Below are 27429 nucleotides of genomic sequence, written 5' to 3' on the forward strand. Positions count from 1 at the left end.
GGAGGTGAGTCAGCTGGGAGGTGGGTCAGCTGGGAGGTTAGTGTTTACTGCTGTGGGAGAAGTGTAACATCTCCTGTACCTGGCTGTCCCCAACATGACATCTTTCTGAGAGGAAAACTGGAGATGATGCGAGCAGCTTCATCATGCCAGGATGATGGAAAACATGTCGGAGAATCTTCTCTATTCAGTTCAGCTCCACATGAAGCCAAGACAGAATGAGGCTCCATCTGTGTTCTCTCGGGCCAGACTGGAGGACAAACTGTGGAACATATGATGGGGGGGGGGCGTCTGTTTCTAGACCAGCCCATGCAGGCTCAGAAAAGGCTGGAGTGAAATTTTAATAAGTTAAAGAGAAAGTTCGGGTAACTTCTCCATGAATTCACCAAAACTTTGGAAAAGACGCCACGTTTTAACTGTTTTAACCTCCAGCAGGTCGGGTCACCATGACGTGGAAACATTTAGCTGTTTCTGCTTTAAAATATGTCCGACAGATAAAAACCTCCGGCTCTCTGGTAGCATGAAGCTAACCAGCTCTGTGCAGGGGAACCCGTAGACTCTATATAAATATCTTTATATAAATATATATCTTTCATATACATTCTATGGGAAAACCACATGCTGCACATACTACACTACATGTACTATACACTACATGTACTACAGTCTATAGCAGCTACATGCTACATGTACTACAGTATGTAGCCGCAACATGCTACATGTACTACAGTCTATAGCAGCTACATGCTACATGTACTACAGTATGTAACCGCAACATGCTACATGTACTACAGTCTATAGCAGCTACATGCTACATGTACTACAGTCTGTAGCCACAACATGCTACATGTACTACAGTCTGTAACCGCAACATGCTACATGTACTACAGTATGTAGCCGCAACATGCTACATGTACTACAGTATGTAGCCGCAACATGCTACATGTACTACAGTCTATAGCAGCTACATGCTACATGTACTACAGTATGTAGCCGCAACATGCTACATGTACTACAGTCTATAGCCACAACATGCTACATGTACTACAGTATGTAGCCGCAACATGCTACATGTACTACAGTCTGTAGCCGCAACATGCTACATGTACTACAGTATGTAGCCGCAACATGCTACATGTACTACAGTCTGTAGCCGCAACATGCTACATGTACTACAGTCTGTAGCCGCAACATGCTACATGTACTACAGTATGTAGCCGCAACATGCTACATGTACTACAGTCTGTAGCAGCTACATGCTACATGTACTACAGTATGTAGGCGCAACATGCTACATGTACTACAGTCTGTAGCAGCAACATGCTACATGTACTACAGTATGTAGCCGCAACATGCTACATGTACTACAGTCTGTAGCCGCAACATGCTACATGTACTACAGTCTGTAGCCGCAACATGCTACATGTACTACAGTATGTAGCCGCAACATGCTACATGTACTACAGTCTGTAGCAGCTACATGCTACATGTACTACAGTATGTAGGCGCAACATGCTACATGTACTACAGTCTGTAGCAGCAACATGCTACATGTACTACAGTCTGTAGCAGCAACATGCTACATGTACTACAGTCTATAGCAGCTACATGCTACATGTACTACAGTATGTAGGCGCAACATGCTACATGTACTACAGTCTGTAGCAGCAACATGCTACATGTACTACAGTCTGTAGCAGCAACATGCTTCATGTACTACAGTATGTAGCCGCAACATGCTACGTGTACTAGTCTGTAACAGCAACATCCTACATGTACTACAGTCTGTAGCCACAACATGCTACATGTACTACAGTCTGTAGCAGCTACATGCTACATGCACTACAGTATGTAGCAGCAACATGCTACATGTACTACAGTATGTAGCCGCAACATGCTACATGTACTACAGTCTGTAGCAGCTACATGCTACATGCACTACAGTATGTAGCAGCAACATGCTACATGTACTACAGTATGTAGCCGCAACATGCTACATGTACTACAGTATGTAGCAGCAACATGCTACATGTACTACAGTATGTAGCCGCAACATGCTACATGTACTACAGTATGTAGCAGCAACATGCTACATGTACTAGTCTGTAGCCGCAACATGCTACATGTACTACAGTATGTAGCAGCAACATGCTACATGTACTACAGTCTGTAGCAGCTTGGATGTAGCCTCCAACGTGCTCCATGGAGGAGAGAAAATCACGGTTTTAATCAGTTTTTTCTACAAATCCAGTATAGAAACTACAACCAGCCTGCACGAATACTTTCGTTGTTGTCTAGTTGTCATTTTCTATCCTAACGGCGTCTGATTGCAGCTCGTCCTGAACATCCTAAGAAACATGGAGTCTATAAATGTTGCACAAAATACAGAAATTCATACAAAATCACAATATTTTGTTTGCAGTTGCAAATAAAAACCCGCTCATGTATTAAAATATCACTTTCTGGACATTTTTTACTTTGAGCATTTTAGTAAAACTATAAATAAAAACTGTAGACACAATGCAAGCAGCTGTAAACACAATCATTTTCATGTCAAGAATAAAGCTTAAAGCAGATGAATTAGAAAAGAATAGAATAGAACAAAACAGAACAGAATTACAGCTGAAAAATAAAAAATAAGTGGAATGAAATGATTCCAAATAAAAAGACAACTGAAAAGTAAAGATGGTCTTTATTTAAATCATTAAAAAGTACAAACATGAAACAAAACAAAAACAAAAATTCACATGGATGAAATGAACACGCATCAACATGACGTGTGTGTGTGTGTGTGTGTGTGTGTGTGTGTGTGTGTGCGTGTGTGTGGACGTGTCAGTTCATCAGTAATTCCATCTGCACCAGTCTGGCGTTGGTGTCTCCAGCCATGTTGTAGGGAATCATGCCGGCGAAGGTGATCAGAGCTCTGGCCTGGCTGCGGAGTTGCTGTGAGAAGAAAGAGGAGGAAGAGGAAGGATGTTTATATACAACCAACTTTAAGGCTGCTTTCCCATCGGGATAGTCCACTAGAACCGGCCCGGTCGGGGACTCGGTCCAGCTGTAGGGGGGTGTGTCCATGCGGACCGTGTTCACGCTGCACTTTGGTGAAACCAGTCAAACCATTAGAATAATATCTCCCCATTCCCACCAGAGGTGGCGCTGCACTAGTATTTAGCAGAAGAGAGGACCAGACCGGCGTGAAGAAGAAAACTCTGTTTCCTCCACCTGCCAGTTAAACATGGAGACCAAACTATGGCTGTTTTGGGTTTTTATTGTGTCTTATGCAAGTATCCTGCAGAAATCCACTGCAACAATGGACGCAGTATGAACACCAGATCAATCATCCAATCCCACACCGACCTACGGAACCCGGACCGACCTACGGAACCCGGACCGACCTACGGAACCCGGACCGACCTACGGAACCCAGACCGACCTACGGAACCCGGACCGACCTACGGAACCCAGACCAGGCTCAGCGTCTCAGACTGACATGTTGGGTCCTCACCGTGTCGCGGTCCTCCGCCGGCCTCTGCGGCCGCCCCGCTGCTCCGGCGGCGCCTCCTTTCAGCCGTCGGTACTGGGTGAAGAGGATGTTCATGGTGGCCAGCAGAACCTCCGACAGGTTGTGACGCACCTGCAAGCAGAGAAGATATGAAACAACATCTTCCCGTCGTATGACGGAATGAAAGGCTGTTCCTGCTGAACGATTCGGAACGTCGCCACACCTCGTCGCTGAAGTTCCTGAACGCAGCGACTCGCTCCTCCACGCTGTCCTGACTGAGCGGAAGCAGCTTCAGACGCTCCATCACCTGCCGGACGGACACATGAGCATCAGGAGGAACCACAGAGTCCAACAGTCTGAGCTGAACTCACATCGTAGGCTCGGTCCACGTGGCCCGCGTGGTACTCGTCAAAGAACGTCATCAGGTCTAAAAGCAGGTAGAAGGTGCTGTCCACCGACTTCTCCCCGGCGATGCCCTGAGAGCGATACCTGCAGCGGGGAGCAGATAGCATCAGCGGTAACGGCGAGGCGGTAACAGCGAGGCGGTAACGTTGCTGTGCATGCTCACCTCTCAGCGATGGCCACGGCCGCCGTCTTCAGCCTCTCCTTGTTGGACTGAGGAGCGCTGACCTGGGCGACGACGGGACTCAGCAGCCTGGTCATCAGCTCCAACACCTTGTCCGGGTTCTGCAGACAGGAGAGGCGAATTAAAGCGGCGGCTCAGCAGCGGGCGGCGGCGCGGTCCCGCTCGTCACCTTGGCCAGCTCGTAGAGCTTCACCGCCTCCTCGAACAGGCCTTTGTTCTCCGCCTCTGAAGCCACTTTGCTGATGATGGCTTTGGTGTCTCCGGCAAACTTATCAATGACCCCCGGCTGTAGAGGAGATCAGAGACATGATTCAAACAGTTCAGTTCACACTTCGTGTTAGAAATAAAGAACATGAGCAGCTCCCTCTGTGGGATATGAACCTCCTGTCCTCTTTCTTACTGGAAAATTCAGCTTTTCTGACATGAAAGCAGCTTTTTTCACAACTAAAACAATCAGCAGCTGTTTAGGGATGAGCTGACATGTGGGGTTGGTAGCAGGGAAGTTCCAGATTCAGAAGGCGTGAATCCAGATCATCACGTCCCGGCAGAGCAGCGATCCTCCGTCTCAGCAACGCCGTTCTGCACGTTCGGGGAGTTCACACCTTTTACAGCCTTCATGGATTAAATTTGAGGTGTTTTAGCAGAAACTTTTAAAACCATTTTATTTCTATTCATCTTGTTTTGGAAGCAGATTCTTCTCCATCCTGTGTTTTCTGGGACAAGCGGCCGACGCGACTCTGCAGGTATGATCTGTCGTCTAATCCCCTCGGTGCGACCCCGATGGCGGTCTGATCCCGGTTAAAACATGCAGCTCCTCTGAACTCTGAGGAAGTTGAGTCAGAAATGACGAAGCCAGAGTTTTAAACGTGCAGAAGACCGCCAGATGTCTCCAGCACCGCTCTGTCGTCCGGCGCTGGAAACGGCGAGGCGTTACCGTTGTGGCTTATTAACTGTTGCCATGGTGACGTGTATGATGGGTTTGTCCCAGCTGGACGTCACAGTTCTGCAGACAGCCTGAACGCACCACGGTGCCTTCAGGGACACGGAACCTGTGATTACAGCGTTTTGCTGTATTTTAGGAAATCTGGACGTTTATCGGAGCGAGTTTCTAAACTGGAAACACAGAAAAGGAGAATCTGGAGGGAAAACGTGACATCTGGGCGTTTTTACGGCTGGACTATAATGTTCTGAGACACATTTAGAGTTTTAGGCCCCAGCGGCGTAAACCTGCACGCTATGTGTAGATCCCTGCAGGTGCACGTGCAGAGCCGTGCTCCGAGGCCTTTAACAGACGGTGGGATGAAACAGACTAGATCTGTAGAAACCCAGATCAGGCTGAGCAGAACGCTGCAGGGGAAAGATCTGGATGCAGAGCAGCATGGGGGGGTTGGATCTGGAACTGCTTCCTACCTTCCTGCTGCCGTCCTTCTCCAATCGTCCCAACAGCATGTCAAACTGCAGAAAACACAGAAACATGTCAGAAAGATTTTCATTTCACTGCATCAGATCAGTTTTCAGGCTGTGTGTTTCTACGTGTGTAAATGTGCAGCCGCCGTGTGTTTATGACCTGCTGAATAAAGCGTTTGGTCATTCATGCTAACGTCTCTCCTGCTCCTAACGACCAGAAGTTTATCTACGTCGTGTTTTCACACTGAACCTGGATATTTACTGTAGATTCGGCTCAAACGTCTGAAGCTGAAGAAACGTGATTCTAACCTGCAGGAGGAAACCATGTTTACCTGCAGCTGCGTCAGAATGACGTGTAAATCTGTAGGATAATACGGAGTTTAACAGGCGTCTGGGATAAATATATTTGTGTTTTCAGACTATCTGAACAGAAGAAAAGGTTCAGAAAAGGCAGATTTGTTTATAAACGAGAGTTTTGATAAATTTGTCTCAAAAGACGCTTTGACCCGTTTAGAGACGTCGTCTCCTGCTGGTGGAGTCTCTAAAACCTCCTCGTCGTCTGCGCGGATCTTCTGTCACCCCTGGGAAGCGGGTCTTACACCCAGCTCGCCTCCGTGGCGCCGACTCACTGGCCCGGACATTCGGCGTGTAGAAGTGGGTCACTCACCTCTCGACTCTCGATGACGAGTTCGCTGACACAACGCATGAACATGTTTTCTCCCTGGCTGTCTTTCTCGTTGCTGCGGAGTGACACGCAGAGCAGCAATCACAAACGATGCATGATGAGATGAGAAAGGAACCGCGGCGGGCCGTTACTCACCGCAGGAAGTAGAAGTACTGAAGGGCTTCCCGTGGATCTGTGGACTCAAACTTGCGTGTGTACAGCATGAGCAGACGAATGACGTTGAGGCGGCGCACCATGGGCGGGTCAGCGGGTTCCTGACTCACTGCAGAAGACACGATGCCGGTTTGTTTGGCTGCGTGTCGTCGGCCTGTTAAACGATGCGATCGTACTCACGCAGCTGAGCGCTCTGACCCGACGACTTGAGCAGCAGCCGCAGCTCGTACAGGACCAAGGCAACGTGCACGGCGTGACTGCGAAGTCTCTCCACGCGGAACAGGAACGCCACCGCCGCCTCAAACTGAGCCGTCAGGAACAGAACCTGGAAATACAGGAAGGGCTGCTGGCTGGCGGAGAAGTGCGACTCTCCTGCAGGACCAGAGCGAGGAAACACCGTCAGACAAAGCTTCAAGACCGACCAAACGTTACGATTAAACGTCTGAAACACAGAAAATGACTTTCCCTGTCGGCAGGAATCTGCTTCCTGCAGGGTAAAATTATTTGAATTATTAGTCTGTTTCAGCCTGACCTACATTTCACTTCCAATCAATAAAAGCCGATCAGCCGCTGCTGTCGGTGACGTGGCGTCTTCGCTGCAGAATCCCAGATGGATCAGGTCTCGCTGTTTCCACCAGAACCAAACGGGACATTTCCTGTCAGATGTGACGATCCTGGAGTTTTCTCTGTGCAAACGGCACAGTTGATGTTTAAAGGGAACAGCTGGGAGCTGAAGGTTTGATCAAACAGCAGCTGAGCTGTCGTCGTGCTGTTGGAGCAGGAACATCATCGCAGCTCTTCTCGGTGCAACCTGCCTTTAGGAGCCACTGAGCAGAGAGTTCAGTAGACTGAAGGTCTAATGAGCTGCCTTTATGGCTCTCTGCTAACATTTCCCACTCAGTAAGAGACAAGCACGGCATTAGGGCTGTGCACGTTGTGCACACCCCCGGATCAGACCCGAGCTTCAGCTCAGCGACGATACATCGTCTCAGAGAAGACCCCAACCACTTCACTCGGCCTGAAAGCACCAGCATGGGCCTTTCCCTCATTCCTCTGCTATTCTGCCACAAGAAACTGAATGTGGAGCGCAGGTACTTAGTCATCAAGTTTACTTTTTAATTATAATTTTTAATCCTCTTGTTGGCTGGAAGTTTCCGGAGCAGAGCGGGGTGGACCATGTCAGCCATTTTCCAGCTTATCTCAGACTTACAGCATTTCAGTTCAGAAAGTGAGTGCATGAGAGCGGGTGGCGGAGATGAAGAGAAGAAAAGGGATGAAGGAGGCGAGATAGAGTGTGCACGCATGCGTGCGTGCGTGTGTGTGTAGAGGGGGGGGTGCCGCAGCAGAGTGTGCAACCAGAAATGACAAAGAAGAAATCCGTTTGCAGGGAGAGCAGGTTAAAGAGGACAAACAGCAGTGGGAGGAAGAAGGGCCGCCGTGCGGCGGGAAGCGGGCAGATAAAGGCAGAGGACAGTAATGACTGGCGGATCGACAGGACGACAGCAAAACTAAGAAATGTTTTCATGTCACGCTTTGAAACAAGATAGAGGATGAGGCTGCGCCCGACCGGCCGAGCAGCAGAGAGAAAACAGAAGGAGGCTTCAGGCCGGGCTTCCCACCGAGCAGAGGGAGAGTTAGACTCCTTATCTGAAGGAGGCAGCGGCATCCTAAAGAGACGGCAACACTCGGGAGAAAACGGCTCTTTCCTCGGTCTCCAGAAGAAAGGCCGAATGCTCCAACATGCCTCTGCAGCACTTCAGGGCCCTGTGGCGGAGGGCGGCGGTCTCTGATTCTGGATGGAGAACTCAAGTCCTGGCGTCTGTCTCTCATGTCTGCAGCTTGTAAATGCCGCTGTCAGACGATGGAGGGAGCAGCTGCAGACGGAAGGAGGCCGCAGACGGAAGGAGGCCGCAGACGGAAGGAAGCCGCAGACGGAAGGAGGCCGCAGACGGAAGGAAGCCGCAGACGGAAGGAGGCCGCAGACGGAAGGAGGCCGCAGACGGAAGGAGGCCGCAGACGGAAGGAGGCCGCAGACGGAAGGAGGCCGCAGACGGAAGGAGGCCGCAGACGGAAGGAGGCCGCAGACGGAAGGAGGCCGCAGACGGAAGGAAGCCGCAGACGGAAGGAGGCCGCAGACGGAAGGAGGCCGCAGACGGAAGGAGGCCGCAGACGGAAGGAGGCCGCAGACGGAAGGAGGCCGCAGACGGAAGGAGGCCGCAGACGGAAGGAGGCCGCAGACGGAAGGAGGCCGCAGACGGAAGGAGGCCGCAGACGGAAGGAGGCCGCAGACGGAAGGAGGCCGCAGACGGAAGGAGGCCGCAGACGGAAGGAGGCCGCAGACGGAAGGAGGCTGCAGACGGAAGGAGGCTGCACTCGGCATCCCCCCCCAGTCCCTTTTATTCACTGCTTGGAGATAAGAAGGACAAGCGAGTGTTGGGGAGATCAGGGACGCAGTGCAGCGTTTGGACGGTACGACCTACTTAGCCCACTCTCAGAACCCCTTTTTCAGCTCTGCAGCACAAACTGCTGGATGAAGCTCAGAGGGATGGAGAGGAAGGTGTCAGGTTCTTTAGGGGGGTGTCCAGGTGAAGCGCTTCAGTCTGATCACAGCGGAGCGAGATTGCTGCCATTTCTACACACAAAAATCATTAAAGCCGTCTACAAACATGGAGACTTTTGTTCCTGCTCCACACGACAAAACTCTGATTCACACTCAGCGGGTTGCCCATGGCAACAGCCGCTGAGATTCATGGGTAGTGTCTCTTAAAGGGACAGTGTGGGAATTACTCCTGTCTTACTCTGAACCTGTGCATTCAGATGAATAAAACATTGTAGCACTTTTACAAACGGTGGCCGCCGTGGATCAAAAAGCCTCGACAACACGGATGAAACCAAGTCATTTCCATTTCCATTGTCATGGCGCTTCTCCGCTGTATGTAGAATCAAATCTAAAACTTTTGGCTGAATCTCAGAATGTCATCGGAAGGCATACGATAATAGAGACATGCAGTAAGCAACAGAAAATTCTCTGCAATGTCCCTTTAATGTTGCAAAGTAAAGAAAAGAGACGCCAACGTTCAGAAAGAAAGTGAAATATTCATGTGTTTCCTCGGTGCTGCTGAATTATTCAGGACGTTCCTGTATTTCCCTGTTTGGACAGATTTCAGCGACATAAAGAAAAGTTTTAAAGGAGGAAAAACTCTTCCTGCTGCGTTGCTTTATCACTGCAAACATTTTTTATCTTCTTTTAGGATTTCAAAGTAAAAACACAACAATATGCGTCGTGTTTGTAAAATGTAGCATGCTGGGAGTTGGGGAATGTGAATAATTCAGTAATTTAGCAGGAAGGTGTGTGGAGCAGAACCAGGCTCATCAACATAAAAAGCTCCGTTTCAGAAGTCTGAAACCTGAACAGCAAGCAGGGAAACAGGCAAACCTGAGGTTAGGGACAGGGGGGCTTCGTACCGTAGTCTTCCAGCAGCTGCTTCTGCAGCTGAGGCAGAGTGAGCCGGTCCTGAGGAGAACTGCTGCCGTCGTCATCAAAACACACCTGGTTCAGCTGCAGGGTGGGAAGGATTGAAAGAAAAACAAGGTTAAACTCACGCAGGTTGTCAGGTTGCTCTGTAAGCTAACCCTGAAGAGACGCAGCAGCACCTTAAGCCAGAGGTAGTCTTCCGTCTTGTCCGCCACCTCGCCGTGGTTGTCACTCACGTCGCATTTCCCGATCAGGCAGTAGACGGCTCTCTTGTAGGGGTCGGCGCTGTTCCTCAGACCTCTGCGGTAGTGAAGACGAACCTTGTTCTCTGAAGTCGGGGAAAGGCTGATGGAGGAAAAAACCAGTGAGGAAAGACCAGTTTGACCACGTGATAATGGTTTTACTGAAACCAGAACTTTCTTCTGTTGAAGATTCTGCATGTTTGGTTTGACGGCATCGGCTTCAAGCAGATCGGTGAAAAACCAAAGACTGCTTCCTCCTGGAGGATCCAGAACCACCTCTTCCCTCTAACGGGCTCGAACACAACGGCAACGGGCCAAATTCCTCGCCATGCCGCTGAAGCACGGCACACGGACACCACAAACGGTGGCAGCAGCATCGCGCCTTCGAGTCACGTTGCACTGTGGGGGACGCGCCCTGGGATCGCGCTCCCGGGGGGTCGCGCTCTTGGTTATCTAGTCTCCGAGACATTTGATTGGTTCTGATTTTGGAAGGGACTTGAACATTTTCGCCTGTGGCCGACGAGGCACCAGGATGACAACTTTTGCTGGAATGGACAGAAAACTCGCCTCCGACGCGACAGTAGAACAGAAAGAGACAACCTGGTTCGTGGCGTTTTACAAGCCAGGAAACGAGGTGGTGAACATCGGACCTCGAGGCTGATCCGGATAAATTCTGGTTCTGGCAGATCAGTCAACGGATCCCTCTGGGAACGTCGTAGAGCCATGTGGCAGAAGACAAAAGCATTAAAACTCAGTACGGTTTCATGCTTTCACCACGAGGCAGGCGTGGCGTCTACAGCCGCGTGAAGGCAGTCCTCAGGCAGAACCGGCTGGAGACCGCTGATCTGAGGGATACAGCTCTGATCAGGAAACTCGACATGCTTTAGTCTCCATGGTTTGGCTTCTGTTAAACTCTGCAGCTCCGTTTCATCATTTCTTCCAGAGTTAAATTTACACTTCCGTATAAAGTAACGGTTCAGCCCCGCCGTGCACGACGCAGCCCACGCCAACGTCTCCGTTCCCAGAAGCTGGTCTCCTTCTGGTGGAGGACCTTAAAGACTAGAACCTTTCTCAGACCCTCTGTGTGTGCAGATCAGAAACTTTAAGTCTTACAGTGGAGCGTGCGTCTCTCTTGGTCTTTCTGGTAGTTCTGGATGATTCTATGTGTCTTTGCTTCATCGCTTCCTGCTGCACCATCCTTTATGACTCAAACTAAAGTTTTCACTGCGTTTTCTTCTCGTTTCTACTTTGCTGCGACGCTCCTGATGGAGACGAGTGGCGTGCCAACATGCAGAACCAAACAAAAGCCGAGGCGTTCTCACCGGCGGTCAGGACTGTTTATGTACTCCTGGAACCAGGTCTTGAAGTCTCCCAGCTGGTGTTGCACTCTGTTGACCACCTGCATGGCTGCATTCACATCCCCACAGCGCAGACAGTAGTAGATCACCGCCCAGACCGGATGGCCTTCTATGTCACCATCCTAACATGGCAGACACACGGTTCATCCGCGTTGTAAAGCCCTTTTTGTTGCGTTTTTCGGTGTGGAAGGGGAGTTTAAATAAAGCTTGTGCGACTGAGACGCGTTACCTGCATGCCAGGTAGGGGTCCTGGCAGCTTGATGTTGAGGAAGCTGCGGACCAGCTGGTATGTTCCTGGCACGCCTCCCAGTTGGGCTTGATGGAGGTTTCCAAACACAGTCATCATGGTGTAGTTCTTATAGCTGCGAAAGAAGAGATTCGTTCCAGACAACTTTACGTCCATTACTTCCCGTCTAAATGAGAAGCAAACAGGTGCACTCACCTGTTCTCCAGGAAGGTGAGCGCCTGGCGAACAAAGGCCATCTGCATTTCAACAGAGGTGCGACTCTTCAGGGTGTCTTTGGCTGGAACCAGCAACACGTCGGTCATCTGCTTCACCATCAGCCACATGTCGGACACATTCTGCAGGAGTGCCGTAAACGTTACGGATACATGAACATCCTGCTAAACTGTGCAGGAACTTCGGCATCCTCCAAACCCTGCATGTTTAGACCCATAAATAGATGCAAACATACCGAGAGGGAGGAGCTCGAGTCATCCCAAGGGGAAGATGCTACTCCTGACCCGTTTCATTTCTACTTTACACCCTTTTATAGCATCATGTGTCGTGTAGGAGGGAAGTACATGGTAACATACAGACTAGGTATCGTCATCATCATCATAATAATAAAACTCCATAAAAAGTAAATAATTACTGTAAACTTATAGATGATATAAAGCCTGTATGTATTACTGCTGTATCATGACTGTTATTATTATCACTCCATGATAAACATGCTTCTTTCAGGAAATATTGATGTAAATACATCAGTATCATTACTATCTGTTTTATTTTATATACATACATATATACATACATACATATATATATATACATACATATATATATATATATATACATATATACATACATACATATATATATATATACATATATACATACATACATATATATATATATATATACATATATACATACATACATATATATATATATATACATATATACATACATACATATATATATATATATACATATATACATACATACATATATATATATATACATATATACATACATACATATATATATATATACATATATACATACATACATATATATATATATATATATATATATATATATATACATACATATATATATATATATATATATATATATATACATACATACATACATACATACACAGATATACTACAGAAATCCAAATACTTGCATCCATTTCCACAAAATTACATAAATATCCAACAACTTTTAATATTTCTTATCAATATAATATTCCTTGACATCACATGTATAATAAACACATGGCAACATGATGCTCCTAACAGCAGACGGAGATCCTTCATGTTTTAATTCTACAACTTACTAAGAACCGAGCAATTAAACTCAGAACATCCCATAATGCCAACAGTTAAAGAAATTAAGCTTGTGCTGCAGAATATAATGTGAAATATGATTTTTTTTTCCAAACTCAAAACAAATCGGGCAAATTACTGATAGAAAACTGCAACTTTTCCAAACTGTTGGACTGTGATGCTTCAAATGTTTCCGTTCCGGTTCGATGGAGGAAAACCCTCCATCTTGTGGTGATAGAAGATGTTCTTACCTTGTCATCCAGACTTTCTGCTACTGAGGCGCATAAATCCCCCAGGTTTGGCTGAATGTGCCCGTTCACTATCTTCTCATTAAAAATGTAAATCTAAAAGGAGGCAGAGGTAGCAAAAAAAGAGAGAAATTGATTTAAAACTTATCGGAAATATAATAAAATGCTGAGTTCAGTTTTTAGTCTTTATTTTTCAGCTCAACATTCAGGCTGAAAGACAACAGTAAAGCTTATGTCCACCGAGTGAAATGGTTCACGATGAAAAACAGGAAAAAAAGAATCAAAACGTTGAAAAGGTCATCAAAGAAGACGACAAAAACCAGACAAATGACGCCGCATGCAATGTGCCGACACATGGTCCGACGGAAAGCGCCGCGTCATGCAGCAGACCCGAAACAAAACCGGCAGAAAAGACTCGAGATCAGACGGGATCAGATGGTGGAAGGGGGTTAACCCTCACTACAGAGCAAACAATCAATATCTCCGATCTGCCATTTCCTGGCTGCGGTGACCCCATTTCATCCAAACGGCGGCGCATCCCCGAGTTAAACCCACTGAACTAGATCTTCTTTAGATCACCAGAGCTGTGCTGGTTTAACGGGAAAACTGCAGACGTCATGAAGAAATAAACAGGAAACAACCTGAGATTCATTTATTACTTCATATATTTCCTTTTAACGTTTTAATGACATAGTTCAGATAAATACGTGTCACGTTACTGGGAGGGTGAGCAGGATACGACTGACATCATATCACAGACATTTGTCTTAAACAATAATAACAGCAGCAGAAGAGAAGTGTCAGAAATGTTTTACAACTATGAAAGAAACAATCAGAAAGTTGTTATTGGTCATAAGAAATCTGCTTCTAAAGCAGGGACGTCATGATTACACACTTTCTTGTCTCAAATGACAAAGAAGTAATAATTTTCCAGTGATGACGTTTTTTCTGTGTTAATTACAAAGAATGAACCGCAGGTTTAAAATCACAGCAACACTGTCAAAATAATGGGTTAATAATGAAAAAAGAATCCACCAAAATCGCATGTTTCCTCCCTTTTCATGACGATTCGGACATTTTCCAGCCTGAAACTCCATTTCGGCTCCCTTTCATACATGAATGTGAACATTGTCATGTGTCGCCGTCCTCATGCTTCCACACGTCTTTCATGTTAAGGCAGTTCCTCCACTAGCGGGCATTGCCGAGTCCAGACCTGAACACATCATGGCTGCAGGAAGCTGTCCGTTGGCCCTCGTGGCCCTTCGACCCATAGACTGTATATATAAGATGGGCGGAGCCTCCGTGACATCACCCGTAGGTTTCTGAAGAGCTGAATTGAAGCTCGGTGGGCGGTTCCTACCATCACCATCTTGGCAGCGTCATGCGTGTCATCTCGCCCGGAAAATACAAATATGGGCAAAGAGGTGGAACTGAGAGGGGGGCTGTGAGCGTCATGGTGGATGATTGACATCGAGCGAACTCCGAGCTTTCTGTAGCTAAGAGCTAACCGAGCTAACCTGGAGATAACAGGAGCTAACCAGCTAACGGAGGTAAGTGGGCTAAAGCTAAGTCACGTTATTAACCGGCTAAAAACCGCGGTTGTTCTATGTTCTTCTGACTTGAAGCCGGAGATCGGGTACCTGTCAATCAAAAGGACACGCCCCTAAATATGCCGAACTTCCAGATTAAATTACTTTTAAACGGGCGAGTTAGAAAAAAAATTCACTCCCCCCACAGTTGTCATGAAGGTAAACCTGACCTATTAAACCTGAAATGAATTTTTGTACCAGGCTGTAAACGTGTTTATTTCTGCTGTAAACTTGTTTATTCCTGCTGTAAACTTGTTTATTCCTGCTGTAAACTTGTTTATTCCTGCTGCAAACGTGTTTATTCCTGCTGCAAACGTGTTTATTTCTGCTGCAAACATGTTTATTTCTGCTGTAAACGTGTTTATTTCTGCTGTAAACTTGTTTATTTCTGCTGTAAACTTGTTTATTTCTGCTGTAAACTTGTTTATTCCTGCTGTAAACGTGTATTTCTGCTGTAAACGTGTTTATTCCTGCTGTAAACGTGTTTATTTCTGCTGTAAACTTGTTTATTCCTGCTGTAAACGTGTTTATTCCTGCTGCAAACGTGTTTATTTCTGCTGTAAACGTGTTTATTTCTGCTGTAAACTTGTTTATTCCTGCTGTAAACATGTTTATTTCTGCTGTAAACTTGTTTATTCCTGCTGTAAACGTGTTTATTCCTGCCGTAAACGTGTTTATTTCTGCTGTAAACGTGTTTATTCCTGCTGCAAACGTGTTTATTTCTGCTGTAAACTTGTTTATTCCTGCTGTAAACATGTTTATTCCTGCTGCAAACATGTTTATTCCTGCTTTAAAGATGTTTATTTCTTCTGTAAACGTGTTTATTCCTGCTGTAAACGTGTTTATTTCTGCTGTCAATGTGTTTATTCCTGCTGTAAACGTGTTTATTCCTGCTGTAAACATGTTTATTTCTGCTGTAAACGTGTTTATTCCTGCTGTAAACGTGTTTATTTCTGCTGTAAATGTGTTTATTTCTGCTGTAAATGTGATTATTTCTGCTGTAAACGTGTTTATTCCTGCTGTAAACGTGTTTATTTCTGCTGTAAACATGTTTATTTCCGCTGTAAACATGTTTATTTCAGCTGTAAACATGTTTATTTCAGCTGTGAAGTTGGTCTTTTTAACATGGGAGTCTATGGGGATTTGCTCTGCTTTGCTGCCCTTTGTGGATGAAGGGGGAACTGCAGTTTTAAACACTTCTGTATCGGCTTTACTTTTGGCCGCTGGAGGTTGCTGCTGGGTTTGCCCATGTGTCCTTTCGCCCACACGTCTTCTACGTCCAGCAGAAATGAACCTTTACATTTAGAAAATGGCGGCGCGATGACTCATCTGCTTTATCCAATAATTTTATAAAATAAAGTCGCACTGACAAGTAGTTACATTTCCGACGTGATCTTTTATGGAAAGGGACGATATTGAGGAATCTGCAGTTATAAAAATCAGTCATCGTGACGTCCCTACTCTGCAGACTTACTGCAAATGGACTTACCTGCCGTCCATAAGCTACCTCTACGCTGTCCAGCGCGCTCCGTCCTGGAGCCGTCACATCACTCACAAAGCTGGGCTGCAACAGAAAGAGGCCAGAGACAACAAAAGAAGCACTTTAAACCCACAAACAGCCTGCATGCCTGACATGTTCTGTTTACAGAGCAATAACTGTTTGATTCCTATCATGTGAGAAACCTTCCAGCCAAGAAAGAAGGTCAACCCATCCAGAGAGTTGTCATGGCTTTTAACCACATGCATGCTGGGATGTAAAGGATCAAAGTCTTGTTTTCCTCCCAGTGATGATAAAAATAGCCTCCACCAGTCTTAGATGAAACTATTTTGGTTATTCTAAATGACCGGGAAGACAGCTAATAGTACAATGTGTCAAGAAATCTATCTGAGAGGCTTGAGATGAGCTTTTAAGTAGACATATTCAGCCCAAAAAGCTAAAAGGCAAAACAAAATAAAAGAAGCTTAAAACTAAAATAATTACATTTAGATTATTAATTCTGGGCTGGTATTGTAGTGAAAACAAAAAGAGCCCGGAAACTCCAGATTCATGAGGAAGTCTCTGATTCTAACCTGCACAAAAAGATTTCTTCAGGTCTCTTCATTATTTAAAGCTTTCAGATATGAGCTTTTCTGCATGGAAACATTCATATTTAAAGGGATTCATGCCAAACATGTTCATCTCACGTCCATCCAAAATACTTTACTCAGCCCAGCAGGAGGATTAGAACTATATTACATTTCAATGAGAAATTTTAAAGACCAAGCAGCAGGGAAATGAAAACGAAGCCATTTGAGGACATCCTGACGCAACACAATTCTCTGTGACCAGAATGTCTGGTTTTTCTTTTTAAACTAGAGATGTCTCATATTATCAGCTGATGTTGGCATTAAGATGTCACTTTTTAATGACATTTTTTACACAACATGAACATATTACCCATGAAACTCATCAGCTGTGTCTTGTCTCACTCAAAATGTCCAAATATGGGACATGTCATGTAGCGTTTTCTGGATGTTTCTGTTAGTTTGGCGCAGCTCGGAGATTCCCTATTCACCAGTATCAGGTGTTATCGGAAATTACGAGTTGGACTAATAGGAATAAAAGATATCAGTAATAAGCCAATGTCAAACTTGTCTCTACTCAGGAACCAGCTCTTCCTGGTGTGTTACATACCTCCACGTCCTGGGTGAAGTCCAGAGCATCTTCTCCAGCTCCGAGCAGTGTGTGCAGCACCCTCTGCTTTGCCTGCTCCCACTGAACCAGCATGGACTCCCGGTGGTACTCCTCCGCCAACAGGAAGGTCTGATGACAGCAGACATCTGCTCAGATTGGTTCATTCCAACACAACTGCAGATCCATCCAGTCAATTCATCCCTGGCTTCCCCGCACCAGGTTATGTTGTTTATTACCAACCAAGCCTTTGTAAACGTATTAAATATTGTTTTCACAGAGATAAACGTGGCAAGATTACCTAAGATATATTTCCTACCTAATTATTAATGTTGGGCCCCTGTTGTTCAGTATCTACATGTGGAGTTCCACAAGGCTCCATGTTGGGCCCCCAATGTTCAGTATCTACATGTGGAGTTCCTCAAGGCTCCATGTTGGGCCCCTGTTCTTCAGTATCTAAATGTGGAGTTCCACCAGGCTCCATGTTGGCCGCCAGTTGTTCAGAATTAACATGTGGAGTTCCACCAGGCTCCATGTTGGGCCCCTGTTGTCAATTATCTGCATGTGGAGTTCCACCAGGCTCCATGTTGGCCACCCGTTGTTCAGAATTAACATGTGGAGTTCCACCAGGCTCTATGTGGGCCCCTGTTGTTCAGTATCTACATGTGAAGTTCCACCAGGCTCCATGCTGGGCCCCTGTTATTCCGTATCTACATGTGGAGTTCCACAAGGCTTCATGCTGGGTCCCAGTCATTCAGTATCTACATGTGAAGTTCCACAAGGCTCCATGTTGGGCCCCTGTTGTTCTGTATCTACATGTGGAGTTCCACAAGGCTTCATGCTGGGCCCCAGTCATTCAGTATCTACATGTGGAGTTCCACAAGGCTTCATGCTGGGCCCCAGTCATTCAGTATCTACATGTGAAGTTCCACAAGGCTCCATGTTGGGCCCCTGTTGTTCTGTATCTACATGGGGAGTTCCACAAGGCTCCATGTTGGGCCCCTGTTGTTCAGTATCTACATGTGGAGTTCCACAAGGCTTCATGCTGGGCCCCCATTGTTCAGTATCTACATGTGAAGTTCCACAAGGCTCCATGTTGGGCCCCTGTTGTTCTGTATCTACATGGGGAGTTCCACAAGGCTCCATGTTGGGCCCCTGTTGTTCAGTATCTACATGTGGAGTTCCACAAGGCTTCATGCTGGGCCCCCATTGTTCAGTATCTACATGTGGAGTTCCACAAGGCTCCATGTTGGGCCCCCGTTGTTCAGTATCTACATGTGGAGTTCCACAAGGCTCCATGTTGGGCCCCCATTGTTCAGTATCTACATGTGGAGTTCCACAAAGCTCCATGTTGGGCCCCTGTTGTTCAGTATCTACATGTGGAGTTCCACAAGGCTCCATGTTGGGCCCCTGTTGTTCAGTATCTACATGTGGAGTTCCACTAGGCTCCATGTTGGGTCCCTGTTGTTCCATATCTACATGTGGAGTTCCACAAGGCTTCTAGCTGGGCCCCTGTTGTTCAGTATCTACATGTGGAGTTCCACAAGGCTCCATGTTGGGCCCCCGTTATTCAGTATCTGCACGTGGAGTTTCACCAGGCTCCATGTTGGGCCCCTGTTGTTTAGTATCTGCATGTGGAGTTTCACCAGGCTCCATGTTAGACCCCCGTTATTCAGTATCTGCACGTGGAGTTTCTCCAGGCTCCATGTTGGGCCCCTGTTATTCAGTATCTGCACGTGGAGTTTCACCAGGCTCCATGTTGGGCCCCTGTTGTTCAGTATCTACATGTGGAGTTCCACCAAGCTCCATGTTGGACCCCTGTTATTTAGTATCTGCATGTGGAGTTCCACAAGGCTTCATGCTGGGCCCCTGTTGTTCAGTATCTACATGTGGAGTTCCACAAGGCTCCATGTTGGGCCCCTGTTGTTCAGTATCTACATGTGGAGTTGAACTAGGCTCCATGTTGGGCCCCTGTTGTTCCGTATCTACATGTGGAGTTCCACAAGGCTTCATGCTGGGCCCCTGTTGTTTAGTATCTGCATGTGGAGTTTCACCAGGCTCCATGTTGGGCCCCCATTATTCAGTATCTGCACGTGGAGTTTCACCAGGCTCCATGTTGGACCCCTGTTGTTCAGTATCTACATGTGGAGTTCCACAAGGCTCCATGTTGGACCCCTGTTGTTCAGTATCTACATGTGGAGTTTCACCAGGCTCCATGTTGGGCCCCTGTTGTTTAGTATCTACATGTGGAGTTCCACCAGGCTCCATGTTGGGCCCCCGTTGTTCAGTATCTACATGTGGAGTTCCACAAGGCTCCATGTTGGGCCCCTGTTGTTCAGTATCTACACGTGGAGTTCCACCAGGCTCCATGTTGGGCCCCCGTTGTTCCGTATCTACATGTGGAGTTTCACCAGGCTCCATGTTGGGCCCCTGTTGTTTAGTATCTACATGTGGAGTTCCACCAGGCTCCATGTTGGGCCCCCGTTGTTCAGTATCTACATGTGGAGTTCCACAAGGCTCCATGTTGGGCCCCCGTTGTTCAGTATCTACACGTGGAGTTCCACCAGGCTCCATGTTGGGCCCCCGTTGTTCAGTATCTACATGTGGAGTTCCACCAGGCTCCATGTTGGGCCCCTGTTGTTTATTATCTGCATGTGGAGTTTCACCAGGCTCCATGTTAGACCCCCGTTATTCAGTATCTGCACGTGGAGTTTCTCCAGGCTCCATGTTGGGCCCCCGTTATTCAGTATCTGCATGTGGAGTTTCACCAGGCTCCATGTTGGGCCCCTGTTGTTCAGTATCTACATGTGGAGTTCCACCAGGCTCCATGTTGGACCCCTGTTATTTAGTATCTGCATGTGGAGTTTCACCAGGCTCCATGTTGGACCCCTGTTGTTCCGTATCTACATGTGGAGTTCCACCAGGCTCCATGTTGGGCCCCCGTTGTTCAGTATCTGCATGTGGAGTTCCACCAGGCTCCATGTTGGGCCCCTGTTGTTCCGTATCTACATGTGGAGTTCCACAAGGCTTCATGCTGGGCCCCTGTTGTTTAGTATCTGCATGTGGAGTTCCACCAGGCTCCATGTTGGGCCCCCATTATTCAGTATCTGCACGTGGAGTTTCACCAGGCTCCATGTTGGACCCCTGTTGTTCAGTATCTACATGTGGAGTTCCACAAGGCTCCATGTTGGACCCCTGTTGTTCAGTATCTACATGTGGAGTTTCACCAGGCTCCATGTTGGGCCCCCGTTGTTCAGTATCTGCATGTGGAGTTTCACCAGGGTCCATGTTGGACCCCTGTTATTTAGTATCTGCATATGGAGTTTCACCAGGCTCCATGTTGGACCCCTGTTGTTCCGTATCTACATGTGGAGTTCCACAAGGCTTCATGCTGGGCCCCTGTTGTTCAGTATCTACATGTGGAGTTCCACAAGGCTCCATGTTGGGCCCCTGTTGTTCAGTATCTACATGTGGAGTTGAACTAGGCTCCATGTTGGGCCCCTGTTGTTCCGTATCTACATGTGGAGTTCCACAAGGCTTCATGCTGGGCCCCTGTTGTTTAGTATCTGCATGTGGAGTTTCACCAGGCTCCATGTTGGGCCCCCATTATTCAGTATCTGCACGTGGAGTTTCACCAGGCTCCATGTTGGGCCCCTGTTGTTCAGTATCTACATGTGGAGTTCCACAAGGCTCCATGTTGGACCCCTGTTGTTCAGTATCTACATGTGGAGTTCCACCAGGCTCCATGTTGGGCCCCTGTTGTTCAGTATCTACATGTGGAGTTCCACAAGGCTCCATGTTGGACCCCTGTTATTTAGTATCTGCATATGGAGTTTCACCAGGCTCCATGTTGGGCTCCTGTTGTGTAGTATCTACATGTGGAGTTCCACAAGGCTCCATGTTGGGCCCCTGTTGTTCAGTATCTGCATGTGGAGTTTCACAAGGCTTCATGTTGGACCCCTGTTATTCAGTATCTGCATGTGGAGTTTCACCAGGCTCCATGTTGGGCCCCTGTTCTTCAGTATCTACATGTGGAGTTTCAAAAGGCTCCATGTTGGGCCCCTGTTGTTCAGTATATACATTTGGAGTTCCACTAGGCTCCATGTTGGGCCCCCGTTGTTCAGTATCTACATGTGGAGTTCCACAAGGCTTCATGCTGGGCCCCTGTTGTTCAGTATCTACATGTGGAGTTCCACAAGGCTCCATGTTGGGCCCCTGCAGTTTTATGTAAATCCCTCTGAACCATAATGTCCATGAAAAGAGAAATGCAAATTATTGCGTTTCAGGTTAAATCATCTCTGAGACTGACATGTTTCTTTTACACGCAGTTTTAGCTGCAAATAATTTGATTCGTGACCTCAATCAAATTCAGACAAACGAAAAGGATTTGCCGACATGAGGATAAAATACTTGGTAAGATTACCTGAAATTAGAAGACATATCTTGACGTTAGATTGTGATAAATATCTTAAAAACATTTCAAGGGATTTATTGAATAAAAACAACCTGAAACTGTTTCCAGTGTTGTTTCTCCCTTGGAGAGAGGAGGAGGCAGTAGAGGCACTAACAGGCTGGTTTTCAGGTGTTTTTACATAAAGTTGTTTTAAGTCTTGTATCAGGACATCTTCCTGAATGTAATTATATTCTTGTACAGGCAGATTGCTTCTGTTTAAGTTTTCTCACATCGAGCTAGGTTTATGTTGAAGATTAAATGTAAGATGATGTTTAATCTACACACAGCAACACTAAACTAAAAGTCCATACATGTGCATGACGAAGACCCCTGTCAAGGTGGCAGAACTCCACCAGGATGCAACCGCTCTATTTTAACCGTCCACGGAGACTTCGACGTGAGATAATGGGTAAGTGAGATAATTAATCCTCCTGCTCTGGGAGACAGATCTAGAATAAAACCACCATTTACTGGGTTAACCTACTTTCAGGCCAAAGCTTTAAACTTACAAAGTTGACTTTTATTATTATAAATTAAAAAATTGTGGTTTAATTGTAAAAACAAGCTTAAATTTTTGTACAAATGGAACAAATAAAAATGAATATAAGAGGAACAGAAGCAGGCAAAGACTCAACCTGCGTTTGAAGATAGTCATTTTCTGGGATGTACACACTAAAGCAGTCAGATAGAAATCTGCAAGAACATCTGCTTCCTTTTAATCCTGAGTGCATTTGTTTTTTCCACCCCTGCACACACGTCTCCGCTCTCTATCTCAGGGAGCCGGGAGATAATGGGACTGGCAGCTAATTAAACCCAGGGCCTATTAGCTCTGCACATCAGGGAGGCCATTTTAAAAAGTAATCCCTAAAGGCCCCCACCAGAAGGACTTCTACATCACAGCAAACTCCTGGAAATATGGCTGTTCGTTGTGCTGAAGTGCTGCTCTCTTGCTGAAAACCCCTGAATTTAGAAAAGTAAAAGAGGAAATAATAACTGCCTCCTGGCTCTGGTCCTTCAGACGCCACTTCATCTGTCTGGGATGAGATCTGCAGACCAGTCTGACTCCAGAACTGGTTTCTTACCAGCACCAATCAAATTAACTTGTTCTTTGGGAGGAGAGCATAATCAGAGTGTGCAGATACTGACCCTGCGGCGCGACTCCTCGATGGCTGACAGGAGGGCGTTGTCCCTCTCGTTCTTCAAGAAGCCCTGCGAACGAGACGGACAGAGAGACGATGAGACGTGGAGACAAACCAGGAAGAGGAGAGACAGCTGCAAATCACAGATATTATCTCTACTGTGCTGCAGTCTTCAGCCAACCGTTCACATCCTAAAGATGTGTACATGCAACGTAAAAACACTTCAGCTTTGACACGGTGGTCGGCATACCCTCCATTTTGCTTCCAACCCAAGATGGCTGCTGCTGAACATAGTCAGCCTATTTTCTGAGGATCATGTTACTCATACGTACAGAAAGGAGCCATAACGAGAGAACTGCACCTCTGCAAACACAAACAGGACAAAAGACTGAATAATAATCTGCAAATGGGTGAAAACAGTCCCTAAACATGGAGAAACATGATTACAACATTAAAAAAGCTGCTGAGCTGAAAGGGAATTTCTACCAGTTTCTTTGCTGCCATCTGCGGACGACACAAACCGCCGAATAAATGGACACAAATAGGAGAAAAAAGAAAAGCGGAATTTCTTTTTCCTCATTTAAAGGAGATATATTTACTGCAGAAGGAGCCGTTTCTGTGCTACACTGCAGCTTTTTGGCCCTTCAGCCTCTCATACAGCGTCTCACGCTGCAGAAAGGTTGTTTCGTCTGTCAGGTAACGGCGTATTCAGGTCTATCTTTTCACCAGACGCATGCAGCATCAGCTTGAAGCAGCAGCACCTGGAGAGCCTTTACTAAAGCCAACCTGCCACTCTACAGGGAAGCTGTCGGCTACCCTCCCCAACCTTTCCTTTTATCTCGACTCTTTTGTGTCCATGTTGCTGCGCCGCCTTTAGCCTCGTTGCCACCTCGCCTTTCCCTCCAGCCTCACTGTGCTATTCTCAGTTTGTGTGTAATACCTGCTGAAACTGGAGGCACAAAAGGTTCAGAAAGAAAAGACAAAAACCTTTCCAACCAAATAAAAAGAAAACTAATGGTTAATTATGGCATTTGCTTTTCATTCCCAATGAGATTCAGCAGCCAGACATGCATACGATCTGGCTTGATCAAATTATTCCATCAAGTTGTATAAAAATGCTCACACAGGGTCTGAGATGGGAAGCGTGCTGCCGCAGCAGACTGGTGGAATATGGACACAACTGGTATGATGGAGCATCGACACCTTTTCTGCTTTACTTCATTTTAATTCTGAACCGAAAAACGTTCTAACCTTTAAAAACTCCTTTTCTACGAACAGGAGGAGGAATTCATGGCTTCAACACCAACATCTAAACTCACAAAACTCAGATGTTGTACAGTTACATGTAAAAACTTTCAGGATCCACCTGGCGGGAGGGAGCATGCTCCCGATGTGGAACACGTCCATGCAGACAGCAGCGTGAAACATGCTAAACTAGGACACGCTGCTGCAACACTGCTGCCACCAGAAACTAAGCTTTTTATTAGCATCACCTAAACAGGTTCTGGTAGTTTTCCTAAATAACTCCTAAAAGAGTGAAATCTGATTGGTCTATCCTTCCCTTTCCTCCAGCTGCTCTGCCTTTCATTCCCTCTTCACACGCCATCTCTGGAGAGGCGATGCAAAGCTCTATATTTACCCAGACCGGCGCTCAGGTCGACTCGCTGGAGACCTGAGCTGGAAAGACAAGAAGGGGTTAATGTGACCGCCACTGGGAGTCGGAGCTAAGACTCTCCGGTTCAGCAAACGGGAGAGAGAAGACGGACATCTTTTCCAGAAAGAGGCAGGAGGTGGGAGGAGCCGTCTAACCAGGGCGCCGTGACCCTTTCGGACAGCTGGCAGTAACTCGGCCTATCCGCCGCTCCCAGTGCCAACTGGGAACAGACAACCGGCCATTCGTCTGACAAGACGTCTCTGCTGGACGTTTATTTCTCCTTAATATTTACCGACTCTGTAAGGTTTAATATGAACCATTCATATCGTTTAGATGAGCGTTGGCGTGGGATCTGGTTGGCGTGAAGCCGCTGACAGACGTTGCATGTTGTCAGAGGCTCGGTACCAGCACGCCACCGATGCAAGAAGAGGTCGACCCGTTTGACAGTGAAACATTCAGACGGGTGGGTTTGGTCAAGGTGTGCATATCCTGCTCAGCCATCTGGCCCCACCCCTGTGTATCCTGAGATATCTGCAACCCTCTGAACACCCCCCAGACAGCCCAGAAGCTTCCACACTAACAGGAATGCAGAACCGAATAACGGCCCAGCCGTCAGAAGGTGCTGGAGCGGGTAGAGAGGTAAACCTGGGCTGAGTTGGACTTTCAGACCTTCATCAACCTGCAGTAACACCACAAACGACACTTTATACAGAATATTTCCTCATTTTTAGCCTCAGTTTTTTACTGTGTGCGTCAAAATATACAGTCTGGCCATTTTTTCACTAGCTTCAGTCAGGAGACCCTGCTGCGCCAGAGGAGAAGGAGATCTGATCATACGTGGCAGCTCCTCTTCCTCCAGAGACGCTTGTTCTCCTGATGGAATCACAGCTGAGGTTTCCTCTCCTGACACGTCACTGTGGACGCTGTCTGCCATGGCACGACTAGCTGACCGCTGCCCCAGCAAGCGAATACGAGGAACCCCACCCTTCCATCTTCCACTTCCTGCATCAGACATCAGGCCAGCGAGGTTAAACTGAGACGCCGCCTCGGACAGCATGCAGCCTCAGCAGACACGTCAGGAGGAGAGCCAGACAGGTGAGGCACAAGTGTGACAGAGACAGAGACTGTACATGTATGTGTGTTATACTCACACATGCTGAGAGCCGTCACGGCAGACGAACAGACGGACCTCTTTCTCACCACTTATGCATCTGGACTACCGGCATCACCCTTCCACCTCTCCATCCGACAGTGTCGGTGTGAGGCCGCCATGCTGGGGCGTGTTCCCTGCGCCCTGTGGAGCCGGCTTGCAGCCCCCCCCCCGCCCTACACACACACACACACACACACACATTGGATAGCCGGCCGGTGACTTGCGTCTGCGTCGGGGAGCCAAGTGAAAGTGCCACATCGAGACCAACCGGAGGTGGTTTTATTGTCAGAGGACTGTACCAACTGAGCGCTCAGACACGGGGGGGGGCATGAGGAGGTGTATGGATTCATATAGTATATCTGCTCATACCATCAGCTGTCCTCCTCCCCCGTCGTTCACCATCCTCCCCCCTCCCTCCCCTCCATGCTTGCATCTCTTCCAGCCTCCTCCCCTCCTCGTGTTCTTCCTTTTTATCCATCTTTGCATCCTTCCTTTCTCCTCCCCCCTCAGCTCAATGCAATTATAGTAATGGACCCCCCCCCCTCGGATGATGGCTTCCGACATCCTGTCTTGAAATGAGGCTAATCGTGCTCTTAAGGGTCATGTTTAGTTAATGAGGGGTTTGGGAGGCACATAGGGGAGGGGAGGGGGACGGCATTCCTATAGGAGGCCTGACTATTATGACACACACACACACACACACACACACACACACACACACATACACACACACATCCACTTGAAGTTTTGTGCACACAAAGGCGTCATACAGCTGCATGTGCAGGCCAGAGGAGGCGAGGATGCACGCAGCCACGTGCACTCAAAGCTACGCTGCACGCACACACATTCCTCACCAGAAACTGCATGCAGCTGCGATTAACAGTGACTGACACAGATGCAGACATGCAAACACACCACATGAACAGGAACTTATCCTGCGAAGCTATGTATGTCAGGAGGGTTCATTTATCTCAGCAGATGCTCTGGGCTCGGCCAACGGCGTTACGGCTGTGAGAGACGGGATGTACAGAGGCAGAAGGATGGGAATGTGAAGGGAAGGCGAGGACGGCAAAAGGAGCGAGAAGGAATACAGGCAGGAAAGTGAGATGAGGACATAAAGGTGGAAAAAATGCAGTCCGTCGCCATTTTTCTCCCAGCATCGTCTCTGCTCTGCACTTCCTCCATCATCCCGTTTCCTTTCCTTCCTCTTTCTGTCTTTAAACTTTAAAGCATCAATAATATATAAAAAGGACTCAGTGGTTTAAAATTAACATAAAAATAAGCATTCCAGAACAACAGACTGGTTTAACCGAGGTACCCCGATTCACCAGTACAGCGCAGCTGCAAGTGTTCGTCTTTTAAAAGATTTAACGTCTTATAAAGATTTAAGAGTAAAATTCTCATAATAATTACCTGAATGAAAAATATTAATAAGGATGTTATATTTTTCTAATCAGCTATAAAAAAAAATCCCAAAACATGAATGTTAAAATTTGCATTTTCATTTTAAGAATTTGATTATTTTACTTATGTCTGAATGTATTTAGAAGCTGTTGC

At 47.0% G+C, this 27429-nt stretch overlaps 1 protein-coding gene across 1 annotated transcript in view; it reads right to left on the minus strand.

Moving 5' to 3' along the window:
* Positions 1–2670: 2670 nt before the first annotated feature.
* nup93 (nucleoporin 93) overlaps positions 2671–27429 on the minus strand; it is a 36579-nt gene continuing 11820 nt past the window's right edge. Inside the window, exons 4-22 of the mRNA XM_079255454.1 lie at positions 23073–23135; positions 17477–17605; positions 16292–16366; positions 13217–13309; positions 11848–11987; positions 11635–11767; positions 11370–11527; positions 9985–10150; positions 9796–9889; positions 6511–6702; positions 6313–6439; positions 6160–6232; positions 5496–5540; positions 4255–4371; positions 4068–4186; positions 3871–3988; positions 3723–3806; positions 3503–3631; positions 2671–2940 (exon numbers count right to left, since the gene is read on the minus strand). Of these exons, the coding sequence (XP_079111580.1) occupies positions 2830–2940; positions 3503–3631; positions 3723–3806; positions 3871–3988; positions 4068–4186; positions 4255–4371; positions 5496–5540; positions 6160–6232; positions 6313–6439; positions 6511–6702; positions 9796–9889; positions 9985–10150; positions 11370–11527; positions 11635–11767; positions 11848–11987; positions 13217–13309; positions 16292–16366; positions 17477–17605; positions 23073–23135 (2166 nt within the window). The 3' untranslated portion in view covers positions 2671–2829. The remainder of the gene's footprint in view (positions 2941–3502; positions 3632–3722; positions 3807–3870; positions 3989–4067; positions 4187–4254; positions 4372–5495; positions 5541–6159; positions 6233–6312; positions 6440–6510; positions 6703–9795; positions 9890–9984; positions 10151–11369; positions 11528–11634; positions 11768–11847; positions 11988–13216; positions 13310–16291; positions 16367–17476; positions 17606–23072; positions 23136–27429) is intronic.

The sequence above is a fragment of the Telmatherina bonti genome (assembly GCF_933228915.1).
Source record: "Telmatherina bonti genome assembly, chromosome: 2".
Taxonomy (NCBI): domain Eukaryota; kingdom Metazoa; phylum Chordata; class Actinopteri; order Atheriniformes; family Telmatherinidae; genus Telmatherina; species Telmatherina bonti.